Source organism: Xiphophorus maculatus, chromosome 14, assembly GCF_002775205.1.
Source record: "Xiphophorus maculatus strain JP 163 A chromosome 14, X_maculatus-5.0-male, whole genome shotgun sequence".
Lineage (NCBI taxonomy): Eukaryota > Metazoa > Chordata > Actinopteri > Cyprinodontiformes > Poeciliidae > Xiphophorus > Xiphophorus maculatus.
Genome location: NC_036456.1, coordinates 20386614 through 20401540, shown reverse-complemented (window position 1 = coordinate 20401540; position 14927 = coordinate 20386614). Strand labels below are relative to the sequence as shown.

At 41.9% G+C, this 14927-nt stretch overlaps 1 protein-coding gene across 2 annotated transcripts in view; it reads right to left on the bottom strand.

Moving 5' to 3' along the window:
* Window positions 1-1866: 1866 nt before the first annotated feature.
* Window positions 1867-14927, bottom strand: part of tfr2 (transferrin receptor 2) — a 35761-nt gene continuing 22700 nt past the window's right edge. Inside the window, exon 19 of one of the 2 annotated variants that reach the window (XM_023345874.1) lies at window positions 1867-2172. In XM_023345874.1, the coding sequence (XP_023201642.1) occupies window positions 1909-2172 (264 nt within the window). In that variant the 3' untranslated portion in view covers window positions 1867-1908. The remainder of the gene's footprint in view (window positions 2173-14927) is intronic. The other variant, XM_023345876.1, reaches the window with a different exon arrangement.

Below are 14927 nucleotides of genomic sequence, written 5' to 3'. Positions count from 1 at the left end.
ATTCAAATATTTAAATAAATTCCTTATAAAACTGAATGTTGGCTCCAACTCAGTGCTGATAGAACCATCAGAACCATCAGAACCATTAGAACCATTAGAACCATCAGAACTCAGCCTCTAACCATCTGAACCATTTTAACTTTAAACACCTGGCAGATGGAAACTTGGCTCCCCCTGCTGGCAGATATAATCATTACACCTACGCTGTGACGTCATCGGTTCCTCCATGTTTTCCTTCCGTTTCTGTGGTTCTGATCCGGATGTTCTTTAGGGATTCTGGGTCTGATGATTTATTAAAATGTTTTAATGTCCATCTATCCATCCATATATTAATCTATCCATCCTCCATCCATCCTCCATCCATCCATCCAGAACTTTTAAAGTTGTTCTTCATGATTCTTGTTCCTTCAGTTCTGTTGCTCTCAGATGATGGATTCCAGCCGTCTGTCCATCGTTGATCCATCAGGTTTTTCCTCTGAAATGTTTCTTGGTTCTGGTTCAGTAAAGACATCAGCTATGCTAACACTAGCTATGCTAACACTAGCGCTGCTCAGATTGTCATGGCAACACATTGGAGCAAAACGCCTCATCATCTCAATCTACATCTTTAGTTCCCATCAGAACTCTCGGGATCGTTTTAATCAAAAGATTCTTTGATTATTCATTTTTATTTTTCATCTCCAGGTTTCGTTTCAGTTCATGAACTTTTATTATTTTTATATTCTGGTTGTTTTCTGTTAACTCAGGAGATTTCAGTCACAAACTTTAATGTTTTAAAACAGAACAACTTCACACCAACATGAACCTAAAATCCATTTCACTGAATGATACAGAAATTTATTTATGTATCTGGAGAATATCATGAATATTTAATCAGCAGATCTTCTTGGTTTTCATTGAACCTGTTGATCCTCAGAGATACTAAAGACTGAATGATGGACGAGATGATCCAGAGCGAGCAGGTCACCACTGTTCACAGTGTGTGTGTGTGTGTGTGCGTGTGTAGGTGTGCGTGTGTGTGTGTGTGTTATGTATCTGTGTGTGTGTGTGTTATGTATTAGTGTGTGTAGGTGTGTGTGTTATGTATCTGTGTGTGTGTGGGTGTGTTATGTATTAGTGTGTGTTATGTAGGGGTGTGTGTGTTATGTATTAGTGTGTGTCTGCGTGTGTGTGTGTTATGTATTTGTGTGTGTGTTATGTATTAGTGTGTGTGTAGGTGTGTGTGTTATGTATTAGTGTGTGTGTAGGTGTGTGTGTTATGTATTAGTGTGTGTGTTATGTATCTGTGTGTGTGTTATGTATTAGTGTGTGTGTAGGTGTGTGTGTTATGTATCTGTGTGTGTGTGTGTTATGTATGGGTGTGTGTGTAGGTGTGTGTGTTATGTATGTGTGTGTGTGTAGGTGTGTGTGTTATGTATTAGTGTGTGTGTTATGTATTGGTGTGTGTGTAGGTGTGTGTGTTATGTATTAGTGTGTGTGTTATGTATCTGTGTGTGTGTGTAGGTGTGTGTGTTATGTATCTGTGTGTGTGTTATGTATTAGTGTGTGTGTGTGTGTGTTATGTATCTGTGTGTGTGTTATGTATCTGTGTGTGTGTTATGTATCTGTGTGTGTGTTATGTATTAGTGTGTGTGTAGGTGTGTGTGTTATGTATCTGTGTGTGTGTGTGTTATGTATTGGTGTGTGTGTAGGTGTGTGTGTTATGTATCTGTGTGTGTGTAGGTGTGTGTGTTATGTATTAGTGTGTGTGTTATGTATCTGTGTGTGTGTGTGTGTTATGTATGTGTGTGTGTGTAGGTGTGTGTGTTATGTATTGGTGTGTGTGTAGGTGTGTGTGTTATGTATTAGTGTGTGTGTTATGTATTGGTGTGTGTGTAGGTGTGTGTGTTATGTATCTGTGTGTGTGTGTTATGTATTAGTGTGTGTGTAGGTGTGTGTGTGCCGGATGCTCCACACGTCTCCGTTCAGAGCGTTGGCCGCCCCCTGCAGCGTCCAGGTGAACAGAGCCAGCTGCCGTCTGAAGCGGTTCTCGTCGAAGCGTCCGGGGTCAGAGGTCAGCAGGGTCAGATGCTCAGTGAGCGCGCTCAGAGTGTGGTTGCCCCGCCCATGGATCACATGACGGAACGGCGTCTCCATCGCCGACACGTACTGAGACAGGAAGTAGTACTCCACCTGGAGGCAGGGGGAAAGGTCAGAGGTCATAGATCTGTCTGTTGTGATGAACCTCTGATAAACTTCATGATGCTGATGTCTTCATGCTGAGGCCTTCTGTCTGGGTATCGACTGATATGATGAGTTTTCAGGTCTCATGTTCATAATGAACCACAGCCTTTCATCAGAGCTGATGAACTTTATTGCTGGGTTTCAGACGAAGCAGCACCGAGGCGACCCAATGCAGATGGAGGGCAGGAAGTAAATGCAGCCCATTTATTTCTGCTGATCCAGCATCAAAAAGCCTAAAGTCTGAGTCCTGTACGGTTATTCTAACCGTTCTAATAGAAAGATAAACGTTATTTTTGTGTTTCTAAGGTAGTCGGTCACAAAGGAGGTAATTTTAAAAACTTACAGAAAAAAGAGGAGAAAAGTGGATCAAGAATCTACAGCTAAAAACAGGAGGTGTGAAAACTAACAATGCCATGTAGCGCCACCAACAGGTAATGATCCATTGTTTAAATTGTATTTTCAGATGTTTTATTGGACAATTACTTAGAAAGACAAGCATTCATATGTAAGATATTATTTTATGTCCTAGCTTGGCCAGGGTGTCGAGGGGATCCGATTTGGTGGCCTTAGGATTTCATCTCTGCTTTTTGCAGATGATGTGGTCCTTTTGGCTTCATCGGGTCGTGATCTGCAGCTCTCGCTAGAGCGGTTCGCAGCCGAGTGTGAAGCGGCCGGGATGGGGATCAGTGCCTCCAAATCCGAGGCCATCATGGTCTTGAGCCGGAAAAGGGTAGAGTGCCTTCTCCGGGTCAGGGGGGGTGTCCTGCCCCAAGTGGAGGAGTTCAAGTATCTCAGGATCTTGTTCACGAATGGGGGAAGAAGGGAGCGGGAGATCGACAGGCGGATTGGTGCAGCGTCTGCCGTTAAGCGGGCGCTGTACCGGTCCGTCGTGGTGAAGAGAGAGCTGAGCCAGAAAGCGAAGCTCTCGATTTACCGGTCGATCTACGTTCCCACCCTCATCTATGGTCATGAGCTTTGGGTCATGACCGAAAGAACCAGATCGCGGATACAAGCGGCCGAAATGGGTTTTCTCCAAGGCATAAGCAAACTAAGCAGCTCCTTAGGGCCCCAGGGCCACCAAGGGGCCCCTCAGTGGAGCTGATTTTTTTTAGTAATAATTTCTGTCATTATAATATCAAAAACACACAATTTCACTATGAATGAACTGGTTTTACAATAATATATATGTGATAATGTATGTAGAAATTATTATTTTATGGACAAAAAGAAAAATAATAAATTGCTCCTGGGACCCCCTGGTGGCCGCGGTAGGTACCGCACTCTTCCCCGGTACCATTAGCTGCCGTTCAGAACATCCAAAGGTCCAAAGCTCCGGTCAGAAGTTAAGTTAACAAAACTATGTTTCAAAAAAGGAGAAAAGAAAGAGGAAGAATAAAACAAGCCAAGACAAATGTTTGTTTTAATGAGCCTTGGTAATGTTTATAAAAAATATTAGTACAGCTGCTAACAGAACATTAGCTTGATAGCGACCTGGACCGGTGTTATACCGAGAAGAGAGGGCATGCAGATATCGGCAGGCTAATAATAGGCCTTGCCAAAAAATGCATCCCCTGCTAAAATGGAGAAATAAAGAGTTAAGAGGGATTTTACCTTTTCTACGTAATGACACTTGTTCTCTGAGCTACTTCTGTAAGTTTCATATCAACAGGACAATAGACAGGGGATACAAATATTGTCAGGCTCAGAAATTAAAATGCATCCCGCTACATTAATAGACTAGACAGTAAAGGATGATATAAAATGTTCTACATAACGGGCTTCTGTTTTGTAATGCTTTAAGCCATTATTGTGTTAAAAGAAAAATCGGGGAATTTCAAACCATCTGCGGAGAACATTTTCATCAGACACTTGTGACATCACAATGAAATAAGGTATCCCAAGCAAAAAAAAAAAAAATTAACCTCCGAGAATAAAATATAGGTTAATAAAATACACATAATTTTTGTTGTATTGATATGTATACAAGGATGTCTTGTATGTATGTATATTATTTGTGAAAGTCCACTTAGTAAAAATATATCTGGGTCACAACTTTTACCGGAACTTATAAAAAGGAACAGAGGCCACTTGATTGGGGAGAGAAAGGGGTGTGGCAGCACGCTGGAAGAGACGCCGAGCGACGGTCCGAGGAGCTTGCAAGATTAGCCCGGAGAGAACTGACTGCTGGACTAAAAGCGTGGCCAGAGCAATTCACAAAGGGGTCAAAAGTCTTCTGGAGGCAAGGTAGAGCCACACGGAGCGTTGACCGGACCCGAGGCGCTCGCGATCCAGGCCTGACGAAGGGAACCGCCCGGGCACACAAACGCCGACCCGGTGAGACCCTTCCAATTTTTTTTTCGTTCTTTCTTGTATTTTTGGTGCACGAAGACGGATTAATATTTTTGGGCCCCAACGTTGTTTTTTTTGCGCAAACGGAACTTTATTTTTTTTGAATTGCCTAATTATGGACTTTTTTGATGGACTATTATTATTGATGAACTACTTCTTTTTCTTTTGATTTATAGGCTGGGTTATGGTCTTAGATTTGACTGTTTTGTTGTTTAATTGTAAAAAATTAAAGAGTGACGGGTAAAATACTATGATTTCAGGAAAACAATTGATTATTAAATGTAGCGGGCAGCTTGTAGCCGCTTCAGTGCGCTGATGTGTCCCCTCTTTCTTTTCATTAATGAAATCGTTTTTCTAGCATTGTTTGATGGTCATGCTTATTACCAAATTCGTATAAAAAGAAGTAAAAGGACTCACTTGAGCGTGTACATTTCCCGTTTATTCGAGGATTTTGTTACAGAGTGGTGGCCCGTACGGGGAGATTTTTTTTTATGAGTATGACTAAAGTGATGTACAGCATTTGAATGTTTTTGTTGTGTGGGGTTTTGTTAAAAACAATTAATGTGTCAGTAAAAGGGATAACTTTATTGACATAATGGAAGAAATGTCCCATCATCAAACAGAAGCTGAGGAATCTGTTGACAGAGTTTCAGGTCCCATTTTAGAGACGGAAGAAACAGATAATGTCCCAAGAGGTGATTCCTGGGTAACCCGGAGAAATCCGGTGGGGGAAATAACTTCTTTACTTAGCTCATTGTATGCATCTAATGAGGAGAATAATGAGGAGGAGGAAGAAGAGATACCAGGTTTTACTCCTGCAGATCTCTCTAGATTTAAAGATGAGTTGACAGCTGTGGTTGAGAAGGTTAGTACTTTAGAGGAAAACTATCAGGACTCGGTGGCCAGTGCCTTAAATCGAGAACAAAATATAAGAACTTATATAGATAGTATGGGTGAGGCATTAGAACAGCGTATGATTACAACCCTAAGAGAGTTTGAAGAAAAGTTGGTTCAGTGTTTACAACGACGTGATGATAGGTGGAAGGTAGAGGTAGAGAAATTGAAGCGCGCCTATCGATCTACTACTACCCGACCCCTAATCAGGGCTGAACGTGATTTGGACATTTCTGATGTTCAATGGACACCTAAGATGGCACCTTCTACAGTGCAGGCACCAGTAGTGTATACTTCAACTTGTCAGAGGCCACCAACAATCCATTCAACACAACTGGCTTCATGTAGGCTGAGTGAAGATCATCAAAGTGCATGCTCTGGCGATCAGGATCGACCTGCACCTGGGCTTTCCGAAGAGCTGCCAGCTGTACCACCTACTAGTAGGGGAGTATCTACCCTTCACTTGGCTGTACCTCTCTCTTCTAGTAGAACGGCTGTAGTTTATGGCAAACCTCCCATCCACTTGGACTTTCCCACATTTGGAGAGGCACGAGACGTAGCAGATGTGCTGAACTTTATTGATCAGTGTGAAACATTCCTGTCTGTGAGACCACTCTCTGACCCTGAATTAATTGGGGCTTTGACTGGGGTTTTAAAAGGACCCGCTCACAGTTGGTGGTGTGTAGCCAAGAATCAAATCCAGAACTGGATGGATTTTAAGGAAGCCTTCTATGCTGCATTTCTCCCCCCAGATTACCTCTCAGAGGTGGAAGAAAAACTGCGGGAGATGGTGCAGTTGCCTGAGCAGTGCCTGAGAGACTTCGCCTTCGACTACCGAGCATTGTGCTTGAGGTGGAAGCCTGATATCTCAGAGGTCGAACTGGTGAGAAGGATCCTAAATAACTGTAATCCTAAACTGGCTGGTTGCCTCCGAGGGACTGTCACCACCATGGATCAGCTGGTTACAGTAGGATCCCAAGTGGAAAGAGACTGTGCAGGGGCTAAGGCCTATTGGGGGAAGGTTGATCATCAAAAGTCCAAAGGCAAAGCTCCAGCAAAACCTCCATCTAAAGGGAACTTTAGAAGACCAGCAGATGTAGTGTCTGTTGTTCAACGAGGGCCGAGGCTGGCGTCTTCACTTTTATATGTTCCTGTAGAGATCAGAGATAAGAAATATCATGCTGTCCTGGATACAGCCTGCACTTTTACACTAATGAGGCATAGCCAGTGGCAGGAAATGGCCCGGACAGATGAACATTTAAAACAAGCCGACAACCAAAGGTTTGCCCTGGCAAATGGGAAAACTTACAGCGCCATGGGAAAAACAACTATCCTCTATTGTTGGCATGACATGATGTGGTCGTTAGACACGTTTGTGGTTGAAGATGCTAACCTCACATTTCCCATTATTCTAGGCCTGGATTTCCTGACCAGAACATCAACCATCATCAACTTAGGTGATCATACTTATGGAGTCAAAGGGCCCAGAGGTTATTCATTTTACCCTTTCATTGCTCCACCCCCGAGCAATTCTGCTGGGTGTCCTAGCTCATCTTCTCTAAGTCTGATCATGGCTCTGCCCATTAAGGACACGGATGACTTCCCCGCAAAGAGAGGACCAGCAGCTTTTAATCAAACCCCTGAAGTTACGCATCTCCTGCAAGCCTGGCCAACAGTGTGCACCGATACTTTGGGTAAGACATCCCTGGAAGTGCATCACATTTACACGACAGATGAGATACCAGTTCGATCTAGAGCCTACAGGGTGTCACCCTTTAAACGGCAGATAATCAAAGAGCATATTGAGAAAATGCTTCAAGATGGCATCATCGAGCCCTCTCAATCCTCTTGGGCATCTCCTGTGGTCCTCGTCCCAAAACCAGACAAGTCATTTAGGTTTTGTGTGGATTACAGGGCCTTAAATGCCAAAACTCGCCAAGATGCTTATCCCATGCCTCTGATTCATGAGTTGCTAGAATCCATGAATGGAGCTTCAGTTTTCAGCACTTTGGACTTGAAATCGGGGTACTGGCAAATGGCAGTGGCTGAAGAAAGTAAAGCCAAGACAGCTGTAATAACACCTTTTGGGCTGTATCAGTTTAAATGTATGCCTTTTGGACTGAAAAATGCGGGTGCCTCATTTCAGAGACTCATGGAGCGAGTGTTGGGAGAGTTGAGAGGAAAAATTTGTTTTGTTTACATTGATGATGTGATCATTTTCTCTCCCTCACCGGAACAACATATGAAAGATCTGGAGGCAGTTTTTTCCAAATTACACCAGGCAAATTTGACCCTCAATCTGGGGAAATGTAATTTTTTCCAATCAGAACTCAAATTTTTGGGTCACATAGTGTCTGGGCAGGGGGTTCAAGTAGATGCAAGTAAAAGCTTGGCCATCACAAATTACCCCGAACCGACAGATAAGAGATCGCTTCAGCGATTCTTGGGGCTAGTGGGCTGGTACCACAAATTTATTGCCCATTTTGCTGACATAGCTGCACCTTTATACCATCTTCTTAAAAAAGACAGCAAATGGGACTGGTGTCCAGACTGCCAGCAGGCCTTTGAAAAGTTAAAACAGGCCCTGGTGGAGGCCCCTATACTTATGCAACCTGACTTCCAACGGCCGTTTGAGATACACACAGATGCCAGTGATGTAGGCCTCGGCGCAGTACTTGTGCAAATGACACCTGAGGGCGAGAGGGTCATTGCCTATGCGTCTAGAGCTCTGAGGGGTGCAGAGTGTAATTATTCAACCTCAGAGAAAGAGTGCTTGGCTGTAGTGTGGGCAGTTGAGAAGTGGCGGCATTTCATAGATGGATCTGAGTTCACACTATTTACTGACCATGCAGCATTGACTTGGGCCTTTAATTGTCCAAAGGCATCCTCTCGTTTGACCCGGTGGGTGCTTCGGCTGCAAGAATACCATTTCAGCGTTCGATACAGAAAAGGGTTACATAATCTAGTACCCGACGCACTGTCAAGAGCAGTGCAGAAAACCGACCTGATGTACGTTGCAGCAGTCATGTCCAAACCTGAGTCAGAGCTACCTTCATCATTGGCCGAAATCAAACTGGCACAAGAGCAGGACTCTGCTCTTCTTGACATGGTCCAGATGTCTGCTGATAAAGACCCCAACAGAATAGGGTTCTGTCAAGTACAGGATGTCTGGTACAGGAAATCCTTTATCAAGAACCAAGGCGAAAAGTTTCAGCTGGTCGTGCCCAAGTCTATGATAATCCAGTTTCTCAGTTACTTCCATGATCATCCTCTAAGTGGGCACCTAGGGAAGTTAAAAACCCTGTTAAGGATACTGGAAGTCGCCTGGTGGCCCTCGGTCAGAAAAGATGTGTGGGCCTACGTTAAAGCCTGTGTCACCTGCCAAAAATATAAACCTGACAACAAAAAGCCTGCAGGGCTTATGCAGCCTACTGCAGTAACCGAAGCACGGGAGAAGATCGGTGTTGACCTAATGGGTCCTCTACCTCGCAGTAAGAATGGAAATAAATACCTGCTGGTAATCATTGACTATTTTACCAAGTGGATAGAGGTGTTTCCTCTCAAAGACAGCAAAGCTCAGAAAATTACCAGCATCTTGAAGAATGAAATATTTACCCGCTTTGGAGTCCCTCAAGAGCTAGTATCAGATCGTGGCCCTCAGTTTACAAGCCATGAGATGGAAAAGTTCTGTCGCACATGGGGGGTGATTCAAAAGTTTACTACAAGTTATCATCCCCAAGCCAATCTAACTGAAAGGTCAAACCGAACAATAAAGACCATGATAGCCTCTTTTGTGGGAGAACACCATTCCAACTGGGACCAATGGATCCAAGAGTTTAGATTTGCCATCAATGCCGCTCAGCATGAGACAACTGGAAGGTCTCCTGCAGAGCTCACTCTGGGTCGGCCTCTCAAAGGTCCTCTGGAGAGAATCATTGGCCACTCTCCTAGCCCTCAACAGACGCCCTATAAACTTTTGGACAGACATAAAGAAATGACTGAACAGGTTAAGCGGAAGATAGGGTTGAGCCAGGCCAGACAAGCTAAGTATTATAATGCCCGTAGGAGAAGTGTACAGCTCTTTCCGGGAGACCAGTGGTGGGAAGTAACGAAGTACAAGTACTTCGTTACTGTACTTAAGTACAATTTTCATGTATCTGTACTTTACTTAAGTAGATTTAATAATGGGTACTTTCTACTTTTACTCCACTACATTTTACAGTAAGTTTCTGTACTTTCTACTTCACTACATTTCTACAAAAGTGTCGCGTTACTCGTTACATCCAAGTCGCACTGCTCTCTTTTTGTCCGTTAAAATATGAAGTTCAGGGACTTTAAGGTGGCGCCGTAAAATCCAAGCAATAACGTGGCTTAGTGTCTGTTGTCACCCATCGCCTCCCCCTTTACTAGCACGCGGAGCTCCAGACATGCGCAGTGGTTTCCTCTGAGCGGGAGAAGATGTCTAACTAATCGATAATAGCTGCATAAATCATAAGATATGACGACATGTAAAACCAGCAGCGCTTCGCTTTCACAGACGGTGGGACTTTGTCCAACTTTTAGCGTCACTTGGAAGGAAAGCTTAAAGAAAGGTAAGATCTGTGGACGTGATGCTAGCAAAGCTAGCTGTACTGAGACACATGTTGCATCTGCGATGAAAAAAAGTTGTCACTCATGCGCTGAATTATTGTGTGGATTCAGGAACGATCCGATTCTTCTGGACGGATCTTTACTAAGGTTGATGGGACTGAAGCCTCACTGAGAGCCGTTCTTTGTTCTTGTATGCACTGCAATAGCTATATATATATATATATATATATATATATATATATATATATATATATATATATATACACACACACACACATTTATTTAATTGCCGAATAAGTAAAAGTTGAACGTATGAACACAGAGCATGCTCATTGATTGATTTTGTCTCCTGTCATGGTGGCAAACATGCAGTGGGAGGGAGGATGAGAACAGTCATGGTGCTCCTTCTGCTTGTTGCACCGTTGGACAGTGTTCATAGTGTTGTTGTAATGTTACAATTACAACTGTAATTGTAACATAGCAATTACAGTTAATTGCTATGTTTCATGGTTTAATGGTGCAGACAGTTGTGGTTTCTGACATGGGCAATATGGGCAACCGCCCAGGGCGTTATTTTTATAGGGATGGCAGGCGACCTCTGCGGATTGTAGCACAGCGATGAAAGCAAAACAGAATGAAATGAGTTGTAATTGATACTGGTTAAATATATTTCAGCTCTAAGTATTTATATCTAGGTGTTTTTATGGAAATGTGGATCTTTCAGATCAATCTGAGAACCAGTTTTGATAGGTGCACTTCATTTTATTGTGTCATGTAGCGCAGGGCGCTGGTCTTGGTCTCGTGTTCAGTGGTCTTGACTACAACTCTGCTACGTGGCTCCTCGATTGCATGTCTTCCCCCCCACACCTTCGTTCCATCCCCTTTCAGTTGGATTTCTTTCTAAATAAATGTCACTAATGAAGTTCATGCTACGTTAGGACAGGAAATAAGATGTTTCCATCCCTGAAATTATGATCCATAGAATCACATATCTAAGTCTAAACTCTTACAGAGAATAAACACAATAAGAACATGTTTAATCTGTGACATTGTTTATTAAAATGGCACATTTATGATGTATTCAAATTAAATACTATCGGCACACTTAATGATATTAGCGATTAGGTTATGTATTCAGCAAGTACTTTTACTTTTAATACTTAAGTATTTTTAAAAGCCAGTACTTTTTTACTTTTACTTAAGTAAAATGTTAATGTGGTACTTTGACTTTTACTTGAGTACATTTTTGCCTGTGTATTTGTACTTTTACTTAAGTACATTTTTTGAGTACTTTCTCCACCACTGCGGGAGACTTAGTCTGGGTTCGGTCTCATCCCCTCTCCAAAGCTACTGATAAGTTTTCCTCTAAGCTAGCGCCTAAATGGTCAGGTCCAGCAGTAGTGAGGAAACAACTGGGTCCTGTGAATTACCAGATACAGTGGACAGACCAGAATAGAAAGACGGATACAGTAAATGTGGTGAACTTAAAACCCTATTATGGAGTTCAGGTCCAAGTGCCTCCGGCAGGGGGGGGGGGATCTGTGACATCACAATGAAATAAGGTATCCCAAGCAAAAAAAAAAAAAATTAACCTCCGAGAATAAAATATAGGTTAATAAAATACACATAATTTTTGTTGTATTGATATGTATACAAGGATGTCTTGTATGTATGTATATTATTTGTGAAAGTCCACTTAGTAAAAATATATCTGGGTCACAACTTTTACCGGAACTTATAAAAAGGAACAGAGGCCACTTGATTGGGGAGAGAAAGGGGTGTGGCAGCACGCTGGAAGAGACGCCGAGCGACGGTCCGAGGAGCTTGCAAGATTAGCCCGGAGAGAACTGACTGCTGGACTAAAAGCGTGGCCAGAGCAATTCACAAAGGGGTCAAAAGTCTTCTGGAGGCAAGGTAGAGCCACACGGAGCGTTGACCGGACCCGAGGCGCTCGCGATCCAGGCCTGACGAAGGGAACCGCCCGGGCACACAAACGCCGACCCGGTGAGACCCTTCCAATTTTTTTTTCGTTCTTTCTTGTATTTTTGGTGCACGAAGACGGATTAATATTTTTGGGCCCCAACGTTGTTTTTTTTGCGCAAACGGAACTTTATTTTTTTTGAATTGCCTAATTATGGACTTTTTTGATGGACTATTATTATTGATGAACTACTTCTTTTTCTTTTGATTTATAGGCTGGGTTATGGTCTTAGATTTGACTGTTTTGTTGTTTAATTGTAAAAAATTAAAGAGTGACGGGTAAAATACTATGATTTCAGGAAAACAATTGATTATTAAATGTAGCGGGCAGCTTGTAGCCGCTTCAGTGCGCTGATGTGTCCCCTCTTTCTTTTCATTAATGAAATCGTTTTTCTAGCATTGTTTGATGGTCATGCTTATTACCAAATTCGTATAAAAAGAAGTAAAAGGACTCACTTGAGCGTGTACATTTCCCGTTTATTCGAGGATTTTGTTACACACTGACTGAAAAACGTTTGACTCATACAGTATGTCTCAATAAAGGTATAAAAACCGTATTTATTTCAATTAATCTGCGAAATAAAACCCACCGTTTTATGTCTTACATGATTAAGAAACGTGATCATGTTACGAATATCTTTAAAAGTTTCCTCTTCGGTCATATTTCAGTCCGTTTTCTCATCAATATGGAGAGTTTAGAGCGATGCGCGCTCCCGCGACAGGGCATGCAATTTCCGGCAGGCATGCATTTCTCAGCATAACGTGTTTAATCAGAATAATTAAAACTTGTCAATGTTTGACGTTGTTAGCTAAATGTTTTTCCGTCAGGCTACAAGCTGCTACATGATGAGCTGCTCTATGTTGTTTGCTGCTGAGCAAAATCATTTAGTGGCTAAAAACATTATTTTTACATCAACTTCTAACTTATGAGAAACTTCTGTTAAAATCATTTGAAGGCTCAGAATCAGTCCAGTACCGGTACCGGTCCACGTTGTCAGGGGAGAAAAACTCACCTGGTATAAATGACATTTTTAACTATTGGAGTAACGCTTAAGAGAAATTAAAGAGTGTCATGAATATGTGTGTATATGTTCCATCTTAAGTTGAGCTGCACCGATTGCAGTTTTCTGGCCGATCCCTGGTTACCGATCTTTAAAAAGCCTGACCTGCTGATTTTTATTTTAATTGATATAATATTTTTTTGTCTGAAATGTCGCTAAATATAGTAAAAGAGTCGGTGAGTTGGTAACAATGGGGTGAATATTGTAAACACAGACATTGTGGACATAATCTGTGAAACAGAGTCTGATCTTTATGTCCTGACCAAATGGTCTCTGGATTCATGGACTTTGTTTGTTATACCAAACAAATTATTTTAATCTACATAAATTATAAGAAACATCTTACAGACACCTGACGTACCTTAAAGTAACCATGTTTGACCACAAACAGCGACTTGTCTCGCCAACTTCTAGGTAACCATGGCAACAATAAACAAACGGTAAAAGCACCGTTACAGGTTTCTCATGGCCTCTCCCTCTTTAGAAAAACTACACAGTATAAAAAACATTAGCTAAGCTAAGAAAATAATCAGAGTAGTTAACTGGGCCAATTTAGTTACAAAGGAAATATTTTTTGGTTGTTTAGAAGTTTGTTTCACCATGGAAATGCACAGAACTGGCCACAAAGTTAAGAAGTTATGCTCATAAATTTCCCTTATTATTATTATCTTTAATTCTTACCTGTGAAAGGTAAAGGCAGTGGCTCCACTTTGTACTGTACAATTGGAGCCAAATATGTGTAATTTTGGTTTTTGGTCACTAGATGGGGCTGTGGCCTCCAGGTGACAGGTAGTTGACAGGTGTTGAGGAGCATACAAGTTTTTGACCTCTGTGGATGTAGTGGTAAAATTAAAGTAAGGTCACACCTGCTAGTTGTATTGCTATATGTTTATTCTAAGTTCTGTATTTTCCCACCAAGTTAAACTATTTTGGTTACATGTACAAGGTTGGACGTTGTTTTCCCAGTTGCATGGGAACCAGTCTGTTTCCAGGCTTTGGATCCTTTGGTATAAAACTCATGTGTTTCTCTGCCTGGCAGCTTTTCATCCAGACCTGCTTCATTACTGATTGTCTCTGTATTGTGTACAATATATGAATAAACCTGACTGAGTGATTTTTACCTGAACAGTGATTGGAAATAGTTTTTTCCACCACAGTTTGGTGCCGTGACCCAAATCCCTCAACTGGACATCCGAGGACATCAACGAACAGCGTTTGGCCGACCTGGACTAAACTCCAGCCTCAAAACCTCGTTTACTATTTGAGAAAAGGGCTGCTGGTCGGCTCCACGGCTCCAGCGCTGGGATCAACGAACTCAAAACCAGTTATCAGGTGGGAAACTCACTCAGGCTAATAAATTTAATTTGACAAATTTTAAATTATTAAATCTAAAATAGTGAAGGATCTGATAAACCTTTCACCCTGGGGAATAGAGATTGACGGTGTTAAGAGGAAATGTTGGGTTAAAATCCCACGGGGAAAATTAATAAGAAAAATAAAATAAAATACATTAAAAAATATATAAAATAAAATACATTAAAAAATATATAAAATAAAATAATTAAAAAATAAAATAAAAGAGAAAACAACGGTTGGGAAAGAGTCCCTCCGCAATTGTTTGAGTTTCAGCCTCAAACAGAAGAATAAAGGGAACCACGGGTTTCTAGGCTGAGGGTCCTAGTTAAAGTCCTTATCGGTGAATAAGGCAGGTATTTTCTTGAGTTTTGGTTTTCTAAATTAGGGGAACTAAACCTTTAGAGAATCCTAAAGGCCTTTATAGGAAATAAAAACCATCTTAAAGGAGTAAGAGGCAGAGCGACCACAAAGCTG